Raw genomic sequence first — 25,203 nt, 5'->3', positions numbered from 1 at the left:
TATTTAGGACAATTTGTCATAGTCTATACTGAAGGAGGGAGCATGTCAAGGCTGTAGCAGTGTCCTGTGCATGATGGTTGTTGACCTATGAAAAAATGTCAAGGAAACAGTTGCTAATGATGTTAAGAGAATGTTTACTGTCTGCATCTGTTTCTGCTACTTCTGTGAGGCTTGGAACAGGCTGCTCAGGGAAGTTGTGTATTCCCTGCTCCCTGGAAGTCTTCTAGCCCAGGCTGGATGGAACTTTGAGCAACGTGATCTGGTGAAAGTTGTTCCTGCCCACAGCAGGGTGGTTGGAACTTCACATCCTTTCAAACACAAACTATTCTATGATTCTGTGATTCTATTTTAATTTTAATTACTATTGCATCAAGCTAACTTGTTCTTTTTGAGCCTTTTTTGGGATGAAAAGGTACTAGTATTTTGAACAGCATATGTAATAAATGTATTTGTAAGTGCCTAGTAGAGAGATAATCGCATAATCTAAGAAACCGTACAGTGGTGTTAACTGCAGCAGCAGCAGCAAATTTTGAGCCTGAAGTTTGACAAATTTTTTAAAATGAAGGCTAGTGCAAACAACAGTCTACTAACAAGAGGTTCCAGTTGGGAAAACTCTGTATGTACTTAAACAGCATTTTTGGAAATAGAGTCCATCCTTGTTTGATACAATTTTATGAAACACTTTTCCCAAGTCCAGTGTCAATAATTGGGATTTTTTTTTTTTTAAGAGAAGTCAGAAGCTTGAGATAGGAAGCCTCTGTAATTGCACAAAAAACATGTGGTAAAGCCAGGTTTGGATCTATCTGGCAATTTAACTGGGAGCCTTCAGCCAGAGCATGAGTCACCAAGCAATGCTAAGAGAGGTGAATCAGGTCTGAGACCAAAGGTCACACACCACACAAGTGTATGAAGGATTCTTTTATTATTGAGAGCAGAATAACTTGCAGATTTGTGTGGGAAAGCAGGCATGGAAACTGATCAGGATAAAATGTTAACAGTAAATGAATAAAAAAGAATTCAGAGCAACAGGAAAATTGAGGCAGTCTCTCATAGCAAAGTAGTTAAAGAACATTGATTTGATGCTTCAAAACCAAAATGAATAATAAAAGCAGAAGGGAAGGTCATGGAAGATTCTGGAAAGCCCAGAATGTTGCAAAACTATCATGACTTTTAATTTGTTCTAAAACAGCTGAAAATTCTCAAATAGTTATGGCTGTTAAATATAAGTTAATTAAATAGCTATTTGAGTAGGAAAAAAGTTTACACTAAAGGGTACTCATACCTGTCTTTACTGGAACCTCTCGTAGGAATATGCAGTAACATTTTACTAAGAGATGAATCTAAATAAAAGTCTGAGTCCTAGATACCTGAGAACTGGAATATAAGATGTAAAGTCAAAATACAGTATACAGGTTTAACAATTCTTAAACTTCTGTGATCAGAGTTCAAATAGCTGGTGTTCCCTTAAAAGCCAGGCTGCTGGATTTGCATGACTACACAGGACATTTCACTCTTACCTAAAATTAAGGATGAGTTTTCCCAGTGGTGAAGTAAGAAATGTGATATCGGTACATCTAATATGAAAAAACAAGAATGAAAAGAAAACAACTTTAAATGTACTGTATAAGTGTTAATATTGAGATTTTTATTGTCATAATACATTTTCATCATAAAGTGTAATCAGTTGCCATCTAGCTATTGGCCACTTTGGATTTGCCATATCAAATAATCTTGTGCAACTAAAGCTTCGTCCTCTGTAGGTAGAGTAACTGTTTCCCATGCTTTTCTTCTTTGTATCTTGCTTGTGTTTCTGAAATATACCAACTAATCAGTTCTGTTTTAGGATGGGAATACGGAATTACTATTCCCCCAGACACTAAGCCAAAGTCATGGGTTGCTGCCGAGAAAATGTACCACACGCATCGACGACGAAGACTGGTGCGGAAGCGTAAGAGGGATCCAGCTCAAGCAGCAACAGCAGGAAGGGTAAGCAGAAGAGAGCTGCAGTCAGACTCAGACTTGCACATTGTAACAATTTGAGTGTCTTTTTTTTTTTTTCCTAACTCCACACAATATTACTCATTTCCTGAATAAAGAAAAAAATTGATACAAGGTGGTTGTTGGTTTTTTGGTATGTTTTCACTATATTCTTTTTCTTTGTATTATTTTATTTTTTGTAAATTGGTGTCTCCAGCTTTGATTTATGAGATTATTATGCTTGCCAGAGCAAGTCCTCATTTTTTTTAAATTGCATTTATACAACACTGTGGGTAACAGGGATTTGTGTCTTCCAGGGAACATCATCATATGAAGATCAAGAAGGATGGGAATATGCTTCCTTGATTGGCTGGAAATTTCACTGGAAACAACGCAGTTCTGATACTTTCCGTCGGAGACGATGGAGAAGAAAAATGGCTCCCTCAGAGACACATGGTGCAGCAGCAATCTTTAAACTTGAAGGTGCTTTGGTAAGAGACAGAGTATCAAACAAGTTCCTTTAGAAGTTCCCTCTGTTCATTTACAGTGAATAAATGGATCAGTTGTTTCAGTCCCTGAATTATTAGACTGATATATAACTGAGGAAACAATGCCATTTACATTGTCTGAAGTCTGAAAGGTACCATTGAGGTTGGAGGATCTTTTTAACATGCTTATTAATTAATTTTTTAGATTATTTTTATTATTACATTATGTGAGATTTATAGCAAAAGGCTACATTATTAGATGAGCCTTCTGTAATTAAAAGATCCCTCAAGCTATTCATGCACGTAATTTAGAAGTATTAACATCAGCACAAGAAACAACACACTGGAATAGCTGCCCCTGATTAATATTTGCATGTATAAACAACCAAACAGAAGAAAGGATAGCAAAGTGTTGAAGAAGCCAGAACGTCACACATCCCTCAAGTTTCGAGATTAACACAACTTCATATATTTACTGTACTTACCAAATACAGCAAATAATGTGAGAAGGCTAATTTGTTTTTTTAAAATAATGACTCTTGAGTCTGTATAGCATTAACAGAAGTGCACACTTTTTGCTTGTTTTTTTTTTCTCTTTTTTTGTGCTAAATGCTTACCCGTTATTCACTGGCAGCATTTTGTTTCTCCACATGATTTGGTTCCACAGTTCAAAAATTCCTCTTACAGTTTCTCTTCTGACTATACTTCCTGGGCTATTGCTAGAACAAAGCCTTAGAGCACTTCTTTACTATAGCTGAATGCCGAAGACCTGCCACCTTTTCATTGCTAAAAGCTGGCAGGGAGCCTAGTGTATCTCAGGATATAAGGCACTCTGGAGAATAAGGTGAAATGACTGGATCTGATTTCTGCACTGCTTCAATGGCAACAAGACCAGACCTTTGGACATGAATAAACATCTTTCAAAGTAATTTACTCAAGACAGTAAATTTCTCCTTGTCCTGGAGGAAAGACTGAAACCTGTATATTTCCACACACAGTCCACTTATAGCAGGTCTTTTCTGTGTTTGTAAATACACAGTAACTGTTTTTTCCTGTAACTTCAGGGTGCAGACAATACTGTCGATGATGGAGAAGGGAAGAGTTCAGACAAAACCAAGGAGTCAGCTACAAAGGTGTTTGGTGCCAATACACCACTTGTTTCCTGCTACTTTGACAGTAAGTTGTTTTAACAATTCCTTTTTTGCAAATCATGTCTACTTCTCCCTCGTCTCAAATCAAGTTGTAATTCATAGATTCGTAGAACAGTTTGGGTTGGAAGGGACCTTAAAGATCATCTAGTTCCAATCCCCCTACCACGGGCAGGGACAAATTCCACCAGACCAGGTTGCTCAAGGCCTCATCCCACCTGGCCTCAAACACCTCCATGGAGGGGCATCCAGAAGCAATCTGGGCAACCTGTTCCATTGTATCACCACCACCACTGTAAAGAACATCTCCCTAATACCTAGTTCCTTGTGGTTTACATTTAGGTTTTTATACCTTCCATTATAATCACTATCTCATCCTTTATTGGGCTCTATTTAGGCTACTAAAAAAAAGAAAAACCGAACAGTTAATCATTTTGATATTTCAGGCCACTATCATACACTATTTTACAACCTGTATGAGAACAGGAATTCTAAAGGTAGCATTAGGGTTCCTCCCTAACAATGCAAGAAACTAAGCCAGGAGAGATGATGTATGTGCAGTTAATTTTTTGCTGGTTCAGCTCCCTTAACCAGCTCAATGCAGGGGCAGACAAATGCCTGATCCAGAGGAAGCAGTATTTGACAACCATGTAGTTGAGTTGGCAAACTGAACAAAACTGTGATGTTATCAATGTGGATTGGCTTTAAATGGCTTGGAATCACTGCAAGGGCATTCATAAAAGCATAGACATTCAGATGGGACCCACCAGTGTTAGGTAATAGGAACAGAGAACGCCATCCACTCCCAAGACTCAAAATCCTTTTTGAGGATCTCTGACTTCATTTAGTCTCTATAGAACGTGATCTTCTTGCTGGGAATGGGTACCTAAATCTTAAATCTTTCAGAAGCTGAGGAAGATTATTATAGTTTCTTTTAAATGGTGACTGCAATGACACCTTTTCCTGATAGAGTTGAGAGTTCAGCTCATTGATGTCATGAGTGGCTCAGATTTTCCTGGTGACTGAAAGGGTTAGAGTTGACTTCTTTTAAAGAAAAGCTGCAGTGACTCAGCCATGTGCTCTCCTCTATCTTCCTTTTAAACCATTCTAATTTGCTTGCAGTGAGTTTTTTTATCGTTGGATTTTTTTTTTTTTTTCAAATGTTTAGTCTTTGGAGTAATTTTTTAGAGATAATAGCTAAAAATGTGAAACTCTGAGGTCCCTGCAAGTGCTGTACTAAATACTTAAAGTACAGGAATGCCTAGTTCTTGATTCTCTTCAGAGGAGCTGGATTATCACACCATTTCAAGCAGAATTTTTGAATAGAAGGCTTTCTATAGATGATCATATGGTGAAAAAAAAGCCCGAATAGCATGAGTGGGGTTTCTTTTTGTGGTTTTGTTTGTTTGATGTTTTATGTTTGTTTGGTTTGGTTTTTGTTTTGGTTTTTTTCTGCTTTAAGTTGTCTTGGAACACGTTCTCGGGCGCTAGCTCGCTGGTATTAGTACATGTGTCAGTGGAAGAGAAAAGCAGAAATGTCACCACCATGCTTATGCTTTAGTTAAAATGTGCAAGGTATTTTTATAAATTCAGAATATATTCATTACAGAAAAGAAGCCCATCTAATGCAATTGGACTCTTTTTACTTGATACAGGAGCATATACTTACCACCTTCGCTGTTATGTCTACCAGGCGAGAAACCTCATGGCTTTGGACAAAGACAGTTTTTCAGGTATGGAAAAATCTTGCTAGTGGTGCCGAAAGCCCACTTATGCAATGAACTAGTAACTTTGTTTAGCTATACAATATCTTAAATCCTTAAGGTCGGTGTGTAGGTCCCAGCTACTGAAACTATACCATAAAAGAAGTCTCAGCTTCATTACATATGATCCAGATTTGGTTAGTACTGCCCCAGAACCTGCCAAAAAGCAAGTGTGCTGAATGTGCAGCACCTGCTGCTGCCAAGGGATTCTGAATGAGGGAACGGAAAGGGTAAGGTCTGAATTTCCCATGACCAGTCCCTTTATGTCTTAGCCTCCTTCTAACCAAAGCCTACATGCAGTTCCTAAGCAGTCCTGCAGGAATCTTGCACAAAAGCAAAGATGAAGAAAGCCTGGATGGTTGTTATGTCAGCAGTTGTCTCTCAGTGATCAGTATTTTATGTTACAGGAAATTACAGTGTGCCTTACTAATAAGCATGTCTTTTCTGTGTTTATTATGTGTAACTGTTGCAGTGTGCTCATTTGGCATCCTTGTAGTCAGACTAATTCAATACTCAGATAATCAAGTAATTTTTTTTTTCTAATTAGCATTAAAATATTCTACTGAGAAGTCAGAGCAAACTGAAATTAGATTCTGTAAGAATATGACTTTACACTTCTTTGAATGAGTTTGACCAAAGATAAAGGTAAAATGAGCAGCTTAGAATTTTCTTTCCCCATCAATCACTAGTTGTATCCTTTTCTTTCCCCCACCTCCCTCTTTTAATTAAAAATTAAGTGTAATGCATTTGTAAATTTGTTACAGAAGGCACAGAGCTATACATATTTTACTGCTGTTTTCTGAAATGAGGGGAGGTTTGTACAGCTGCCTGTGCATATTTGGTCTTACTTCAATATGCAGCACTTAAAAGCGATACAAAGAAACAGTAATACATGTCTCTAGTTTGCATATGTAGAATTCAAGATAAGTACCTTAGATGCACTCATATAAACTATCACGTCTGCATTTAATTGTCAGTTTGAAGAGCTAACCAAATTTTGTAAAACTGATCATGGACTTAGCCAGAAGCTGTTGAAACTGATGTAAAGATAACCTTTTAAATTGCCTCTAGCCCTTACTAATTGCAATTTGTACAGGAAATGTCAATGACCTTCATCAGGTCTGATTTGCACGATGTTTCAGTGTTTCCATTTATTACCCTGTTAATTGAGACATTTATAATAGGAAACTATTTAGTAATCAAATAAAATCTGCTTTATTAAGTATAAATCATGTAGAATAGCTTATAGAACTGGTAATGACAGAAGAAAAATACCATCCTATGTTTGATAAAAATTGTGCTTTTGTGCCTTATGGCTTGATGGGGCTTTGTTTGTCTGTAATGCTATGCTTTTAATCTTTGTATGATATTTCAGATCCGTATGCTCATGTTTCCTTCCTCCATCAAAGCAAAACAACTGAGATCATTCATTCAACTCTAAATCCTACATGGGACCAAACTCTCATATTTAATGAAATTGAGATCTATGGACACCCACAGACAGTAGCCCAAAACCCTCCTAATGTTGTAATTGAACTTTTTGACAGTGACCAAGTGGTAGGTGAACGCTTTTTACTCTGATTGCTTTTAAAATTTATTTATATTATTGAGTCTAACATTAATGGCTATGATTGCTATTTTGGTGGCAGGGTAAAGATGAATTCCTTGGAAGAAGTATTTGTTCACCCATGGTCAAGTTAATCCCAGAAGAGGACATCACACCAAAACTGCTCTGGTATCCTGTAATAAATAATGGCAAAGCTAGTGGAGACATACTTTTTGCTGCAGAACTTATTTTGAAGGACAAGGTATTTATTTTTTTGTAGGGGTGTGTATACATAATATATGGTGAGTCTTAATGTGAAGAATTGTCTTAATATTTGCTAGGTATTTCATGTATGGAAGATGAGAGAAACTAATATTCATGTTTGTGTCTTAATAGGGTGGCGCTAATCTTCCCATTCTTCCATCACAAAGAGCACCAAAGCTTTACATGGTACCTCAAGGAATCAGACCAGTAGTTCAACTCACTGCTGTTGAGGTAGGGTTTATTTTTAAACTAATTGAATACAAGCACAGTCATCTCATTGTCGAGCTGATTAAGTTGTGTATTTGCTTCAAGAAAAAAAACTACTTCATACTAAAAAATACAAGGGAATTTTTCTTGGTTTTTGAGTTTCTTTTTTGTCATTAACTTTCTTACAACAGCCATCTTGAAATATTTTGCAAATCACATTTTATTATTGTAAAGACTTAATTTCATCTTTCCTACCTTGTGGGTATCATATTAAGCATACTGATGTCTCTCCCACTTTTGCTTACTGCATTTTATTTTACAGATTCTGGCTTGGGGTTTGAGGAACATGAAAAACTACCAGCTGGCACCTGTTATGTCTCCGAGTCTCATTGTGGAATGTGGGGGTGAAATGGTGGAATCTGTGGTGATCAAAAACCTCAAAAAGACACCAAATTTTCCATCTTCTGTTCTCTTCATGAAAGTTGTACGTTGTAAAAACTATTTACCAGCTAGCTATAGCAAAATCAGTTATTCCACACTGTTTTTAAAGGTCAAGGATTTATTATTCAAGAGCAATCAGAAAAACTTACACATCCTTTTTTGACTTGAAAGGAATTTGCTGAACCTGAAAATTCTATCAAAGATCATGTAAACATGTCTGTATGATCACTGACAAATTATACAATTTTATTGTGTTATACTGCATAATCCAATGCAGTATATATATTTATTTGAAAAGGCATCAATTTACCTGTAGACACATGGCTACCTCCTGTTACTAGGAGTCAAGAGTATTCAAGATTTGAGGCAATTTAAATTTTTCTTGCTGACTTCTACTGAATTGCAATATAAGGTTAGAAATTTACCACACAGCCAGAGGACAGAGTAGTTCAATATTAGATGAAGGTAACAGCCCTAATTTAGGGAGAAAAATCTTTATTCTTCATTTTCCTTCTGTTCATATTATAAACAAACTCTAACCTTTCATTTTTAGCTTTTGCCAAAAGAGGAGATATACAGCCCATCTCTTGTGATTAAAGTAATAGACCACAGGCCCTTTGGACGGAAGCCCATCGTGGGACAGTGTACTATTGATTTACTGGAAAGCTTTCGTTGTGACCCCTACGCTACTAAAGAAGACATTGCACCACAACTGAAAGGTAAACAGCTGGAAAATTGAAAGTTTTAATTTCTTCCAAGATGCTAGAATAACCTATTTGTGGAATGGTTTGGGTTGGAAGGGACCTTAAAGATCATACAGTTCCAACCCCACTGCCATGGGCAGGGACACCTTCCATTAGACCAGGTCCCTCATCCAACCTGCCTTGAACACTTCTAGGGAGGGGGCAATCTTCAGCATTTCCTCTGTGTGCTGTACTGATAAATAGCCATCTCATGCTGAGTACTATTTGGAGATAATGTTCTGAAAGAAAATAAATCTAATTTAGAGCATTAATTGGTGCAATTACCCCTGCACCAAAGTAATGATCCAGTATTTCAGCAAGACTGCTCTGAATACAATGCTGACATCTTTTACTCTTCTTAAAATTCTCTACACTTGAGCAATGTTCACATATCCTACACAAAACAGTCAACTGATTATTTTATGTTCTGTAACTGGTTGGATGTCAAATCTCATGCAAATGTTTGGTAAGATATTTTTCTGACACCATTTTGCCTTACAGTTAGTCTCCTTTCTGCTGCACCTCGTCAGGATACAGTAATTGAAATGGAAGATGCACAACCACTCCTCACTGCTCAGGTAATCTTTGAAATTTGATGCTTGACTTTCTTCTTTAGATCTGTGATTTCTGAGAAATTAGAAGGCAAAATTGTTAGAAACACATGCAAACTTCTGGAAAGCCAGATGGAAAAACGTTACTTCGACAGGAAAGAAAAAGGAAATCTATTAATTAACTTCTGTTTTCATATAGTAAATGTCAAACTGTAGCTTTTTGTGCATGATAAAATTCACCCAGTAGCTCAAGAATGAATTCACTTGTTCAATAGCTACTGAAAGCATTTGATAGAACATTACTGAGTCTTTCAATGGTGATAGTTAAAGCAGCGTGATCTTGCACAGACTGAGTGCTTCTAAATAAAGCAGTTACAAGCAGGTGTATGCTTCGGTGGGTACAGAATCAAAGCCGTGGTAACAAAGAGAAACTCTGAGTGAAATGTAGACAACACCCTGAGGACGCACAACGCCAAAATTTCATCAATTACGTTCCAATTTCTAGTGTTTAAGCAGTATGTCAACAGCACTCAGCAAAATGGCTTCTCCAACAACAGTGCATGTATGTATGTACCAAACTAATGCATGGAGATGAGCAGGGCTTTTGATGGGGAAAGAATGTTATTGCAATGTGGTCATGAGGCTGTACTTTTCTTGGCAATTATTCCATCCAGAGATTTTGGAGGAGATGATGGTCATAAATCTAGTATGTTTACTTAAAAATATTAAAGAATCTTCACTCTGAAAGCCTTACGGTGTGCGTACAATATGTATGGACTACTAAAAACTCAGCTTATTTGAAATTTATGTAGAACAGCACCAAAATTAACAGCAATTATTAAACTATGCTATTAATATTCAAACTTTGAAGAATCAATGTACAGTAAATTGAATTCTAAATCTAACTTTCCTAGACATGTGATAGTTTGTTGCTAGTGTCTTGAAAACTTCATGTAATAATCTACAGTGAAAGTCACTGGGTAGATTAAGGACAGTAACTGTTAGATGATCTTTACTATGTGAATATTTCACTCCAAAATCTCAAATTTATCATATGGCATTTTATTCTGTGTTTTGGAATTCTGTGAGCCCATCCTGCCTAACAGCTTTAGTAACAATAATATCCAAATACTGAAGATTCTTTATTTGGTTCGGGAACTTTTAAAGGTCTTAAGATTTTGATTTGTTTTTTTCTTAACCTATTCATTCCAAAGATACCAAGTGCATTATTTGAAGAGATACTTGAAGGTGTATCAAGGGGAAAAAAAGACAAAATCCACAAACCCTTATTTAAACTCTTACCAGATTTCTACACAGTGTATTTTGTGTAAAAGCTTTAAATTGAGAGTTTAAATTTTTATTGCAAAGTCAATTTTGATTATGACAACGTATTCGAAATTACCTCAAATTCTGCCTGTAAGGTTTGCAGTTCTGATACGATTTCTGAGAATGAGTCAAACTCTGATCATTCTGTGCAAATCTGAAAAAAAGTTATGTTGTATTTTTCATTTGAAGTTTGACAAGACTTCTATAATACTGTAGACCTGAACATCCTAGCAAGATAATTACTTACAGAATAGAAATGGGAGCAAATTAATGTGATACACCAGAGTGATGTCCTGAACTACTGATGCACTTGGCTTGAATGCTTGCTTATTTCTTCTGCTTTGTACCAAAAATTTATGGATCATGCTTTTAAATTAAATCACAAGGTATGGTATAAAAACACTAGCACTTGCTCACCTTGGCTTCCAAATAGGGTGCATGATGCTTGCTCTTCATGGATTATTGGGTCATAATTATGGTAGCTATGATTTAACAGGTGAAGCCTTTTGGATTGTGCAGACTTATTACACTTATATGGCTAGATCTATAGACACACATATTGGTTGTTACTGTACTTTGTAACTCTTCATGGTTTTTTTTCAGACTCCTGAAACTCTACAGCCTGTAAACAACTGGAAAACAATAGGAAAAGGGAAAAAGGCTGTTGAGCATTAGCAGATTATTTTATAAAGAAGTACATATTCAAAAAGGGAAAAAAAAAAAGGTTGAATGCACAGTGTCTCAATACTCTTCAAAAGTATTTGTAAATTATTGATGTTACTAACATGCTGTGCATACTATATACAAAAGCCTAAGCTTTTAAAGCCTATTTAACTGTATAGAATTCTGTAAATCATTTCCTAATAGTTTTTATTTTGCTCTTCTTTTATGAATTGATCCTCATGAGCAGCTTACAGAAAAGGTAATGTATAATACTTTTAAAAATCTACCTACTGCTTTCTTGTAAAGTGAGCCAGATCTCCAACTGAAAATCAATATATCAATACTGCTTCCTAAATTACTCTTCTCATCCACATGTCTCAAAAGCTAATCTCTGAAAATATTTGACATAAAACATACAATCAACTTGTAAAATCGTAGACGTAGGAAAAATATGCAAGACTGAAATAATAGACTAGGATAGAACTACAGTAATAGACTTTAAATGACTGAAATAAAACACAAGTAAACTTCAAATCCTACTACCTCACATTTAATAATCCATATAATACTTTAAGACTCTCTTTAAACACAAGCAATCTTAAAAGATTTGTTCAGGTTTCCATAGTGAACAAATAACTCTTCATTCTCAGTAAATTAATACTATTCATTATGAATTAAAGTATGTTTTCAGGGGAAAATAATTACATTATGCAATCCCTATGGATAAATACAGAAAAAAACACTCTGATGAACAAAATTATTATCTGACTTGAATAAAAAAGCATACAGTAATATTGTCTTAGTTAAATGTATAGGTTGCTAGCATCTAGGGTTTCATGAGGCTCATTGAAGTATTATTTCTAAGAGAGGAAGACTCACTGTTCCTCAGCTGCTCTTGGTAAATGTTAAGGTAGATCTCCAACTGCAAGATTCTGTCACGGTATAGACAATCTCCACTGATTTATAGGAATGATGTATGCTTAGAGCAGTCACATGTCTGTCCCAGTGTTACTCTATGGCAGCAGCTTTGCAATAAACAGGAATGCTGAAAGCAGACTAACACATTTATCCCTCAGAAAAAGGTTCTCAACATGTTCATGTTAGTTTTGACAGTCACACAGTTCTTGTAATAAATACCAGGTATGATGACTTTTGTCCTTGATAGCTGAAACAATGACTGCACCACCTAAGTGTACATTTACTTCCTCTAAGTAACGCAGGCTAGGACACACTTCCAGGTATCAGTCCTTTGAGCCAGGCATCTAGATATCAGTAATTAATGAAGATGAATGGCTGTTGACTATCAACACAGCTGAATTATATAGGTGCCAAAACCTGGCTAAAAGAAATTCCATCTTTTTAGCCCTAGTATTTACATTCTGATTCTCTTTCAGATGATCCTCTGATACTAAACTGATAAGTTTTAGAATATACTATCTTTTAGTTTGGTTAATTGTTCATTGCTTGTGCTGTGCAGCATGATATAAAAGATGCTTTATCTCCCAGATAAATACTTTTTTGTTTTCTTTAAGGAGGAAGAAATCGTTGATTGGTGGAGCAAATTTTATGCTTCAGTAGGAGAATATGAAAAATGTGGACAGTATATTAAAAAAGGATATGACACTTTAAAGGTATTGCTCAGGATAAAAAATTAGTTCACATATCTTGTTTATAAGCCCAAAACCTGATCAGAGCTGTGCCCTTTGGTTTTTTTAAATTCTTCTCAAAATTAACTGTGCAAGATTTCCTATAGAAGTCCACTACTAATTTGTGTGGTGAAAGGAAGATTTTAAGGAGCTATCTTTGCTTCTTTTCTACTTAACTACACTTATTAAGAGATGTATTAAGATTTTAATCTAACCTTCAGTCAAATGAAATTTTGCTCGTGACTTCTTTGGGTGCCAGGCAGTTCCTAAATAAACATACACTTCGAGAAAGTATGAACACAGAGAATCAATCCTTTTCCTGTCTGTTGGTTGTTGGTTATAAGTTGACCACTTTCATTTCTCATCTAACACACCTAGCGAAGAAAGTAAAGCTAAGCTTGTGAAGATCTATTTACTCTGGTTTTAACAAAGCCTAAATGAAGCTTGATAATTCTCCAAAACTCACATGTGCTTCCAATTCAACATAAAAATAAACATAGTTCCAAATGCATTGGTTCTTTAAGGTGTTCCATCAAACAATACACTGCAATGCCACAATGTTGGAGATGAGATGTGTGATCACTTCTAAACTGCGCTTGTTAAATTTTCCTTTTTTGTTTCCTTTTTAAGGTATATGACTGTGAATTGGAAAAAATGCCTGAATTCAATAACTTAACAGACTTCTGTGACACATTTAAACTATACAGAGGCAAATCTGAGGAGAGTGATGATCCATCCGTGGTTGGGGAATTCAAGGTAAATTTCAAGTAACAGGCAACAACCAAATGCTAAATAGATGCATTACTAAGTGGCTATCACTGAAGGAAGTCTACATGCAAGCATTTAATCTTAAATATGGATGCATGTATTAACAGGGGCAACAGATGCTCATCACTGCAAGGTACAGGCCCTTCTTTTTCAAGGAACATACAGTGACATATTGTTTATACTAAATGTGATACAGGTTGATGTAAAAAAAATACAGTTCCTGCTAATCTGATCTTCCCTGGTACATGTGTAAGAGAACCCTCCCAGATAACTTCTTGAACAGGGCTAACATTTCACCTAGAGATGTTCCGAGTGAAGTATTTACAGAATGAATCTGGTTAATAAGTATTTTGTATATTTGGAAAAGGTATTTGGTATTGTTTCTGTGACTCTGTCTATGACTTTTAAAGATTGGAATAATGATAACATTGTATGTTAAAAAAGAAAAGGAACAAAAACACAGGCACTACAAACCCATAAAAAACCAACCACAAAATAGTCACAAACAACAAACCAAAAAAACCCAAGATGCTTTTAGAGAGGGAAACAAATGTGAAATATGTTACATAGTCTCAGATGGATTAAATTAAGTAATTTTGTTCAAATCAAAAGAGCTGTATTGATTTAAATTGGCTAAGGATATAACCTTGCTTTTGTACTAAATCTTAGCCAAAACCAACTAAAGCTTTCTAAGTGACTGTCGACCAGGCTACAATTTGGCTATTCCTCTACAAAACAATGTATATGTTTATAAGAAAAACCAAAACTACGTTTATCTTGCTGAGTCTTTGTTTTTTGGGGTTTTTTTAGGGATCCTTTAAAATCTATGCACTGCCAGATGATCCCACTATTCCAGCTCCTCCTCGCCAGTTCCGTGAGCTGCCAGACAGTGGGCCTCAGGAGTGTATTGTGCGAATTTACATTGTTCGAGCTTTGCAGCTTCAACCTCAGGATAATAATGGGCTGGTGAGAATTTTGGGGTTTGGAATGTCTGTGAGCTAACTGCTGTAGTATATTCTAAATAAGGTCACTCTTGATAAGTCTTTCTAACAATATTTTTTTCTTCTTATTTTGAACAGTGTGATCCTTACATAAAAATATCCCTAGGTAAAAAAGTAATTGAAGACAGGGATAATTATGTGCCTAATACTCTCAACCCAATTTTTGGCAGGTAACCAAGTTTTTGTATTTTACTTTTTAGAATTATTTCTTATTTTTTAAGATAAACCATTATTTGAAATACGCAATGCTCTGTTCATAGTTACATACTGACAGTTAATTGTGAGTAGAGTTGCATAAAGCCTCTCCCTTCTAAATCATTGGACAACACAGGTGTTCAGCTCATCTGTAGATTTTCTGTATCACGTGGGTAAATTACACAGTAAACCAAAGTATACATCTTAAAACCACCCTGTGTTATACATACAGGAATGACAAAAATATGCTTATAGACAAAAATTTTAATTCTGAAAACTGAGTGTCATCATGAGTAATCAGCTTAATATGTATTCCTAGTACACTGGTCTCTCCTTCAAAGGCTAGCAATATCTTTGAAATATATGAATAGAAAAACACTAATTAGCATTAGGAGATTTTACATAATCTTTATAATGAAATTCTGTGTCTGGTTTGGTGCCCAGACTTAAAGGAGGATTTTGATAAATTAGAATGTTAAGAGAGCAAGTCTAGAAGCATTAAAGAGTTTAGAAAGCATACTTTGCAAGGACATGCTACAAGATTTCAATGTTCAGATTATGCAAAGAAATAGCAAAAAGTCCCTTCAAGATTCCAAGGTTTTTCAGAATTATTCTGGAAGTCAAAGTTATAAAGATAGGCTAGAAATAAAACAAAACAAAGATGCAGAGAATAATTAACCATGGAACCATCTATTTTGTGCAGGACAGCTCGATGACAGAATAATCCCTTCTAGTCATAGAACTGTATCTTTTAAGTCTCCAAATGTGGTGAAAAAAACTAAAAATTCCTAATCATAGAGAAACTATGGATTGAACAACCATCCCTTTTTACATAGTGGCTAGCAGAACCACATTAGTTTCTTGGTCCTGATTTCAAGTTGCTGTACAAAAAAGCATCTAAGTAAATACATGGTACAGAAACAAAGGAAGTAATATCTATAGGAGCACAAACAGAATTATTACTAAATACAAATAGAAATTGCAGTATGATTAGTAACTCCTGCTAGGCTTTTCAGCACTGGAGGCATCCCTTGAGTATCTTCTAAAGGTTATTTCTCAAAAATAAAAAGTGGGTGGGGTTAAGGGGTTGAGTTTAAAAAGTATTGCTGAAAAGAGCAGTAGCATTAACTGAGTATTTTTATGTTTAGAATGTATGAACTCAGCTGCTTCTTGCCTCAAGAAAAGGATCTGAAAATTTCTGTCTATGACTATGACACATTGACTCGTGATGAAAAAGTGGGTGAAACCATAATTGATCTTGAGAACAGATTCCTTTCTCGTTATGGATCTCACTGTGGCATCCCACAGCAGTATTGCATGTAAGTCATTTCATCTACTCAAAACTTGTATCTGTAAGATCTAGTATCCAGTCTCTGTAAAAAAGCTGGGCTTACTTCACCTTAATTACATGGTTAAAACCCAATGCTATGGTTTCTCATTGGTGTTTGTTGTGCTGACTGTATTATCTGAATTCCAAGTTAAGCTGCAAACTCTTCAGAAGAGCCTTGGCTGAAAAGAATGACATCAAACATCTTAATATTCCTTTTATATGGTAATATGTGTCCACAGAGCACACACTTAAAGTTTCTGACCTCCTCAGGGAAATAAATATGAAAGGATCTGTTAGCATGAATTATTTTGATATGTAAAGAAAAAGCACTCTCTTGGCAAGTAATTGAGCTGGTACAAAATCACATCACTGTAATCAAACTCAAGTGGTTGCAATCTAGGCTGTTACAGTGCTGCCCTTTCTGAATTAGATTAATAAATATATTTTACACGAAGTGTGAATACCCTGAATGGCGATTAATTTCAGGATGTGTTTCTTTGCTTTCCTAAAAGTTCAGGTGTGAACACCTGGCGTGATCAACTAAAACCAACCCAGTTATTGCAAAATGTAGCCAGATTTAAAGGTTATGCTCCTCCCATCCTCTCTGAGAATGGCAGAAAGATTAGCTACGGGGGACGAGACTATACTTTGGAGGAAGCTGGTGAGCTTGGCCTCTTTTCTAATGTTGAGAGCAGTTTTTATGCTCAGTATTAGATACCTGGTCCAAATGCAAATTCTGGTTCATGAGCCCCTTTTCTTTTTCTGCTTCTTTTATTTCAGAAGCTAACAAAATTCTGCATCAGCATCTTGGCCCAGAAGAAGAGCGGTTAGCCCTTCATATCCTCAGAACCCAGGGTTTGGTACCTGAACATGTGGAGACGAGGACCTTATACAGCACCTTCCAGCCCAACATTTCCCAGGTACTATGAACCAATTCACTTTCTGGTTTCTTGAATACAGAAACAGAGCATTCCTGCATTTAGATCATGTTGTCAAAAGAGCAGTATTGTTCAGGGGGAAGAGTGCCAAAAATTATATTACTTGACTGAGAAACTAAAGCAGCTTAGCCCAGAAACAAGAAAATGCAGTTACATTTTGCCATTAGGACCCCCCAAATGGCTCCTTAAACACTGACAATGGAAATTGGGGAAGACTTATTTATTACTTTGTTATGGAAACAAACTGGAAAACGTGTTTAATACTTCACCAACAGTAACAGAACACAACCTGGCTCAAGAGCTTCCTAGCTACATTCAACAAATGAGACCAAACTTGTCACTTCTCTGCAAGGTCAAGTTGCTTGATTAAACACAAAGTCCTATATTAGACATCTCTGTTTGAGAGGAACAAAAGCTAACATTTGTTTTCTAGCATTTCCGAACTCACCACTGGTGGATTTTTAAGAAAGTTTCTGCAGCAACCAAAAAACTGACCTGCAAAAATAAAGGAGCTTGCATTTGAAACTGAGTATAAAATCTTCAGTGGTTGCCTTACCTCAGAGTCTACTTGAAGGGACTGATATCTACACTGGGTAGGCCACTGACTGCAATCAGCCACATGTATAACACTGTACTTAATACCACCTCTGAGAGAACAAAAATGTGGACCTACAGAATGAGAGATATGTAGGCACCTAACTTGCACCGAATTCACTAGGAATTAAAATCCCTACCATCTTCTGAATTCTTGGCATTGCTCATTTGAAGACGCTTAAATAACGTAAGAGACTGAGTGTGCTTCTATCTGAAGTCTTTAGGAGTTCTGACATTGGTAACAAGAGTGAACTTTGTTCTGGTGGCTAAAATAAACAGTAAGGAAGTCAGTAAGCAGTTCCAGAGGATTACCTTGGCAGAGTTGTATGCACCAATCTCTCATACTTCTTCTTTGCTGCTACAGGGAAAGCTCCAGATGTGGGTTGATGTTTTCCCCAAAAGCTTAGGACCACCAGGCCCTCCCTTCAACATCACTCCCCGAAAAGCCAAGAAGTGAGTATGTTAAATATACTACACACCATCTGGCAGCCCTGACAAAGGCAATTCGATTTTCTTTCCCCAAATATTTTCTTTCTTAGGTACATCTTGCGGGTGATTGTCTGGAACACCAAGGATGTCCTTCTGGATGAAAAGAGCATCACAGGGGAAGAAATGAGTGACATTTATGTGAAGGGGTAGGAGCATCCTATCATATAACACTTACACATGAATCATGTTCAGAATGTCCTGGGAATGCCTAGACCATGGATTTCTCTCTTCCTCCCCCTCAGAAGCACCAGTGTAGGGCCACTACAAACACTAGGCACCTCTCTGTATTTTCAGATGGATGCCTGGTAATGAAGAAAACAAGCAGAAAACCGATGTTCACTACCGATCATTGGATGGTGAAGGAAACTTCAACTGGAGATTTATTTTTCCTTTTGACTATCTCCCAGCAGAGCAACTCTGTGTAGTTTCCAAAAAGGTAACGCGTTTCTAAAGATTTCAGGACTTAGAATACAGATTGGAATTAGTCTGATAATTTTGTGTCTACATATTGAAAGGGACAGGTTGGCTCAGTTCTGCATACTTTTCTCAAACTGCTATTGCTAACAGATTCAATTTAGCCTTTGAGCCAGGACCAGCACACTGGCAACAACATGAGTCTCCTCTTAACGAGGGCAAGGATAGATCCATAATACTTCCACTAGCCTCAGAACTGACAAGTACTACTGACAGACCATAGCTTTGAATTTTCATAATTTTAAAAATATTCTTGAGTTTTGGGTTTGTTTTTTTTTCTTTCATTTTAGGAACATTTTTGGAGTCTCGACAAGACAGAATTCAGAATCCCACCCAAACTGATCATTCAAATATGGGATAATGATAAGTTTTCCTTGGATGACTACCTGGGTAAGACTTCCAAGAAAAGAATTATTGTTGTCTCAAAGTAAGAGATAAAAATGAACCATTTTAAATTATTGCATAAGGTTTGTTTTTACAAGGTGAGCCACTGAGCATGCAAATACACTTTTGCTTTCCCATACAGTACAGGATATTCACTCAGGAAAAGCCTACTGGCAGGTAAACCAAGATATATTGCACTCAGATAAGCCCTTTCACAAAGTGCATGAAATGATCATGTGCACGAAAAGTTAACTTTGCTTCTTTCTTTGCATCTGAACTAAAATTACTTAAAATGAGAATATTTCAATTCTAACTAAGAGCATTGACATAAGGCTGCAATTTAGGTTAAACAATCTACTTAACATTATTCATCTCTACTTTTTACAGAGGTGTTGCTTTACAGAAGATTCTCTGCCCTATATTGAGACTGCTCCAAAGTCTTTAGCTTGTATACAAACCACGCAGGGCTCAAAATCTGAACTGATTTATAACCATCATTAAAGTTCACTAAATCATTAATTTAATGAGAAGTTACTTGAGTATAGCTATTTGGTTATCTTCTGCTTAGCCTCTATTAAAAGTAAGGGATCTTGCATTAAAAAAGGGTGAAAGAGTTTGCTAAATCAAATTTATCAACACCACCACTTTCAACACCAGCAAGAGGGGCTTAGACACACTCTGATGTGTTTTACTTGCCTGCCTCACAGCATCTTTAGACAAACAAGAATGTAACATGTATGTTGACTATTTTTGCTGTACATATTCAGAGATAGGAAAGGTGGATGATAGGAAAGGCTGAACCTCTGTATCGCAGGGTTGAGTGCATTACGCAGTACTTACTTGTTTATCCATTTCCTAGGTTTTGTGGAACTTGATTTACATAGAACAATCATTCCAGCAAAAGTTCCAGAGAAGTGCAATATAGACATGATTCCAGAATACAAGGCAGACAGTCCTCAGAAGGCTCCCAGGATGGTGTCTCTCTTCGAACAGAAATCTATGAAAGGATGGTGGCCATGTTATGTTGAAAAGGATGGCTCTCGTATTTTAGCGGTATGATTATTACTTCTTTGAGTACATAATATGTGCTCACCTTGCTTTTCAAATTACAGAGAAAGACTGTAAGAATCCTTGACTTACCTGTTAGCTTTCAGTAGATAGAGGAGGAATAAACAGAACACACCATGTACAAGTTCAGGAATATTTTTTTTTTTTAAATACGAGTTTAATACTTAAACAGAGTTAAAAACTAACTAAATAAATTTAACTTGAAGGACTTTGGCACCAGGTCAAGTCACATTTATCTTGCCAAAGCAGCCAATAAAGTTACTGTGCGAATGAATTTAACACGTTATTTCTTAGGAGAGACCCAAGACATTCTAAATGCGTTAAAGACTGAAGAAAAAAAATAAAGCATTTTTGTACACAGAAAATATAACTTGCGTACTGAGAAACCAGATTAGCTTCATGCTTAGGAGGGCAATTAGAAGACCTAAAACAATTTGACTTGTTCTATGAAAAACATAAATGCGTATTTATCACATGATAGCATAGTAAGCCTTTCAAGTGTGTCTGCTGCTTCTTTCTAATTGTTTTGCCTTAAACCTTTATTACTGGAATTTAGTAAGTGAGGAAAAATATTCAGAAACATTTATCAGCCATATCAATGTAAAAAAATGCAATGCTTAGTCATTTGGAAAAGATGCAGTCCTTGGGTTGCTCTTGAAAGAAGAGAATTGATTTCGTTTTGCTCTTGAAAGACGACAAGAACTGGAAGAAAACCCAATGTATAGCTTCAAAATGAACTACAGATTAATTAGCAGAACCATTTCATGTCCTGTGACTTACTTGTTTTGTCTATTCATCATTCTCTGAAACTGTTGTGGCATTGTCATAGTGCAGAAACAAATATATTTTGAGAAGGAATTGGAAAGCACACAGATGCACACAATGAGCTGATCCCATACTCTGCTGTATAAGAACCAAACAAGTACTGCTGGTGATAATTCAATAAGATGCTTGTCTTGTGGCACGTATTTTCTGAAGGGTAAAGTTGAAATGACATTGGAAGTCGTCAATGAAAAAGAAGCTGAGGAAAGGCCAGCTGGTAAAGGAAGAGATGAGCCCAACATGAACCCCAAACTTGATCTACCAAAGTAAGATATTTTTCTCTCGCTAGCTTGAGAAATACATAGTATCTAGCTACTGTGAAGTTCTTGACAAAATCTGAATGCACTAAAGGATCTATTAGACATCAATTATCCTTTGCAAGCCTTTATAAAAGCTAGTCTTGTTTCATCCTGCGAGCGTTAAGATAAAACGCAAGGCAGTCTGCATTATTAATAGCACATTATTAATAGCTATCTTACATTACAAAGCTATCTATGTGTTCTTCAACACCCAGTCCAGAGTGTTCTACTGCATTCTACTTTCATCCTTAAGTACTTCCTGGTTTTAGAGTATGACTAATTTTTTTTCTTTCTTTCAAAATGCAGCCGACCAGATACTTCCTTCCTTTGGTTTACAAATCCCTGCAAGACCATGAAATTTATTGTGTGGCGCAGGTTTAAATGGCTCTTTCTAGGCCTTATCATCCTGCTGATTTTAGGCTTGTTTGTAGCAGTACTTCTCTATTCATTGCCGGTAAGAGTTTTCAAACATTACTGCTCCTCAGTTGTGATGTGAAGCTAGCTTACATAGGAGCCATCAACAGGATAGCTCCTTACACAACAGATTCTATCAACTCCGTTTTAGCAGGGAGAGGAGGGTTATATTGTTACATCTTCTCAGCAGTTAAATTTTATGTTTACCCTATTAACTAAAGATGGAGTAAATGAGTGCTTCAGAAGTGTTAATAGCCTAGACAATTAAAAATGGTTCATAGATGGTCTAGAGTCTGGATTGCAGTCTAACTTAATCTGAAATATATTACTCATTTTTACTGTATTTTAAGTGCAATTACCACACCCAGAATCTGACTCATTTTAGTGTCTTAAATGTTTTTTACAAAATTACACTGAAGTATTTTATGTACATCTTTTTATATCTATTGTTTCTTCTCTCCTCCCCCAACAGAACTATTTGTCAATGAAGATCGTGAAACCAATTTAAAGAAAAGGTTCTTCACATCTTTTTAAACAGTGATGAGTTTTCACCTTAGACTGTGGACCAAATTCAGCAAGACTCTCCACCCTTTTTATCTGCTATTTGGAACTATAAAACAGATAATTTAAGCAGGATTCAAGAGGTCATGGCAGGTGTTTTTAAACAGCAATGGATAAGCCCCTTCTACGTTTTTTTTTCCCCTTCTTTTTTTTTTCTTTTTACTTCAGTAGTATCTACACCTGGTAAAGTTCTGACTTTTTGCTTTTAAACTGGATTTTCATAAAAATTACTCAGGAGGCTGCCTGCTATTGCTATCTGTATTTTTAAAATGGATATTTCTTTTTGGAGAATTTCTTTCTACGGGGCACAGTTTGAAACTCTGTATCTTAACTGAATGAAAAACAAGCACTACTTCTAATTATGTATACCAAAGAAACCTCACAGTGCAATCAAAGAAGGGTCAGACATTGTTTCTAGAAATGTTTTCAACATCATGCTGCTTAAAATTCTTCAGTTACTGCACTGTAGACTTGACAAGGATATAGATGCATCTTGACAACTGCATGCACATAAAAAAAATGTAAATTTTACTAAGTAAACTGCAACTGTTTAAATAAACTTATCCACAAGTGAAATGCAAGTTTCCAGTGTTCTTTATCTATTGTAATACTACAGTGCATTAGGTGTTGTATGGTGTCCATCAGAAGATGGAATGGCACAAATCTGGAGGTTTTATTTTATTGTTACCTTTTCAGTGAAGAATGTGGAAATGCTTCTGAACAAAGTTCTAAGGAATGTAATAATTAATTAGGAAATTAATAACTTTAATATGTTGAATACTTTCACTATGCTTGTATTTCGAGATGATCTTGAATCAAAACAAACCCCAGCCTCAGCACTTGTTTGAAATCTTACCTGCACATGAGAACTATGTCATTTAGCCTCAGTCTCCTTTCCCTGGGCATATTAAAAAATATAATCTGCACTAAAATTCAGACTATAGTCTGGGATTCCACTTCACTTCATGGAAAGCCAAAGCAGAAAAAATCTCCCTGAGCATTCTCTGGGGCTTGAAATGTAGGAAATCTGCAGTAGAACCTGAAATCAGTATTTAGTATGATCGTCACACTCTTGACTGGATAAGACTTCATCTATCTCTAAAATATTGACAAAAACAACTGCAATGAATTCGTCCTGAAAAAAATCTCTGTATTTAGTAGCACAGTTAACACTTTCTTAAAACAGCACTGTAAACTAAACTTGCAGTTGTCAGGCAAAATAAGTAAATTAGAGTGACTTAATTCTGTTGAACAAGCCAGAGTAAAGGTATTACAAGAAATAATTTCCAGAATGTGCAGTCCCATTAGCTAGAGTGGAGCAAGCAGCAGTCATCCTGTCAAAAATAGAACAACGCCCTTATTTTTCTGTTGTTATGAAACTCTCAAGCATCTTGACTCCAGCTCAGAGCTGGAGGTAATCACCATCCAGATGGATTGTCCCATCACTAATGATGGAATTGCACTCCAGCAGTAACTGGCAATTTGCATCAGCTAATGTTTGATCATCCATTATTAAAATCTGTCTCAATCAACGCCAGAAATCTGACGCTGAAAATCACAGCGGCCTTATTTTCATTGTAAGACAAGTAAGTGTATTTCTTGTAAAGGTTATAATTAGGAAGCATTTAACTTGAAAGGGCATTCCCCAGAAAACAGTTATGAAAGGGAGTAGAGATCTGAGCAATCCTGTTTACCTGGCATTTGAAGAGTGGCAGGTACTGCCCTCCTCAGTTGAGTTCACCCTCTTGCAGCTGCCTTCTTGTCCAAGCATGCATAGGCTTGATAGTTTCACTACACTTAGGCAATGCTATGAAGAACACAAATGGAAAGTCTGAGAAGTCATTCTGTCTTCCAGCCTGCACTAGTAACAAAAGAAAACACGTTTACTGGAAAGAAAATGTTTACATACAATGCTAGTCAAATCTCTAATCCCTGTGTAGCTGCCTTTTTGCTGCTCTTGTTCTGCACTGACTACTGGGATGTTGACTTGGGCCAGGACAGCTCTGTACTGCTCCATTTGCTAGCAACTCAGGCAAATGCCCTTTTGAGGCCACAGAAAAAAGGGCAGAATGTAGATGTGCCCATTACCACTCTTCCTTGTGACAGGAAATGATGAACTCCAGGAACAACTCCTCCTATGAGTTTTTGTCTAACTTAATGAGCTGACAAGTGTTTTGGCCTGTGCACTGATGGGGCCAAGTCAGCCTCCCTCCTGTCACTGAATGCCCAGTACACAGACTCTCCACAGGAAAAAATATTTGGGTCTAAAATGACTTCTCTGTTCTAGGAGAAGCCAATGGTTGATGAAGCTACCCTCTCTGCACCTGCCTGTGGTTCAAATAGGAGATGTGAGCTGGCTGAAACAAATAAGGAAAGGCTAGAACTGAACAGAATGAGCTTTTTAACAAAAAAAAGGCACAATATGATGGGACAATATTAACAGCAGTACATCACTTGCCACCATGTCATAGTCCTTCTGTCTCTGACATCATGCACCTTCAAACAGCAGCTGCACTCTGATATGCTCAGGTACCCAAGCTGACTTCCTGTCAGTCACTTGCTGCAGTCACCCCAAACTCTTGACTACTGGAATGGGCTATATGGAGTTTAAGAGCTACTGTCATGTGCTTTACAACTAGTCAGACTGTACAAGAAAGAATCATCATACAGCTCAAAAAGGAAAATTTACATCTAACCTGGCTCAGTTGAAAACACAGTAAACTCACCGCCTCGCATTTCTTTGAGCAACCACAAGAGGACATCCCAAGTCTCATGTGTTCACAAAGTCCTTTCAGCACTTCTGTTTATTTCTATCCTAGATACAGGCCACATATGGGGATGAACCACAAGATAATTAATAGTCAAGAGAAAGCACAGTCCCATCAAAGTCCATTGCTTCTAAGTGTATGAGGAAAGCAAAGCTGCAAGCACCGTTGGGACTTGTCTATTACATACAAACAGTGACTCCAAGTCTGATCTCCACTGACTTTAATGCTGTTATATAATGTGAGTTTCCACTCTGTGACACTAGCTGCCTAAGTAGCTATTTAGTAACTTGAAAGCAGTACCAAAGAGTGAAATGGTATCATTCAGTACTGAACCT

At 36.6% G+C, this 25,203-nt stretch overlaps 1 protein-coding gene across 1 annotated transcript in view; it reads left to right on the top strand.

The window, feature by feature from the left end:
• Positions 1 to 22,047, top strand: part of MYOF (myoferlin) — a 65,065-nt gene extending 43,018 nt beyond the window's left edge. The window contains exons 29-54 of the mRNA XM_054382219.1: positions 1,844 to 1,986; positions 2,295 to 2,468; positions 3,530 to 3,641; positions 5,269 to 5,346; positions 6,752 to 6,933; positions 7,026 to 7,184; positions 7,319 to 7,417; positions 7,716 to 7,877; positions 8,388 to 8,553; positions 9,079 to 9,155; positions 11,365 to 11,376; positions 12,650 to 12,748; positions 13,394 to 13,519; positions 14,342 to 14,497; positions 14,611 to 14,702; positions 15,876 to 16,046; positions 16,570 to 16,718; positions 16,838 to 16,977; positions 17,954 to 18,042; positions 18,129 to 18,224; positions 18,373 to 18,514; positions 18,843 to 18,942; positions 19,796 to 19,989; positions 20,983 to 21,092; positions 21,432 to 21,579; positions 22,012 to 22,047. Of these exons, the coding sequence (XP_054238194.1) occupies positions 1,844 to 1,986; positions 2,295 to 2,468; positions 3,530 to 3,641; positions 5,269 to 5,346; positions 6,752 to 6,933; positions 7,026 to 7,184; positions 7,319 to 7,417; positions 7,716 to 7,877; positions 8,388 to 8,553; positions 9,079 to 9,155; positions 11,365 to 11,376; positions 12,650 to 12,748; positions 13,394 to 13,519; positions 14,342 to 14,497; positions 14,611 to 14,702; positions 15,876 to 16,046; positions 16,570 to 16,718; positions 16,838 to 16,977; positions 17,954 to 18,042; positions 18,129 to 18,224; positions 18,373 to 18,514; positions 18,843 to 18,942; positions 19,796 to 19,989; positions 20,983 to 21,092; positions 21,432 to 21,579; positions 22,012 to 22,047 (3,212 nt within the window). The remainder of the gene's footprint in view (positions 1 to 1,843; positions 1,987 to 2,294; positions 2,469 to 3,529; positions 3,642 to 5,268; positions 5,347 to 6,751; positions 6,934 to 7,025; positions 7,185 to 7,318; positions 7,418 to 7,715; positions 7,878 to 8,387; positions 8,554 to 9,078; positions 9,156 to 11,364; positions 11,377 to 12,649; positions 12,749 to 13,393; positions 13,520 to 14,341; positions 14,498 to 14,610; positions 14,703 to 15,875; positions 16,047 to 16,569; positions 16,719 to 16,837; positions 16,978 to 17,953; positions 18,043 to 18,128; positions 18,225 to 18,372; positions 18,515 to 18,842; positions 18,943 to 19,795; positions 19,990 to 20,982; positions 21,093 to 21,431; positions 21,580 to 22,011) is intronic.
• The last annotated feature ends 3,156 nt before the right edge of the window (positions 22,048 to 25,203 follow it).

The sequence above is a fragment of the Indicator indicator genome, chromosome 7 (genome assembly GCF_027791375.1).
Source record: "Indicator indicator isolate 239-I01 chromosome 7, UM_Iind_1.1, whole genome shotgun sequence".
In the NCBI taxonomy this organism is placed as follows: domain Eukaryota; kingdom Metazoa; phylum Chordata; class Aves; order Piciformes; family Indicatoridae; genus Indicator; species Indicator indicator.
The sequence above is the reverse complement of the archived record's forward strand: the minus strand, read 5'-3'. Positions and strand labels throughout refer to the sequence as shown.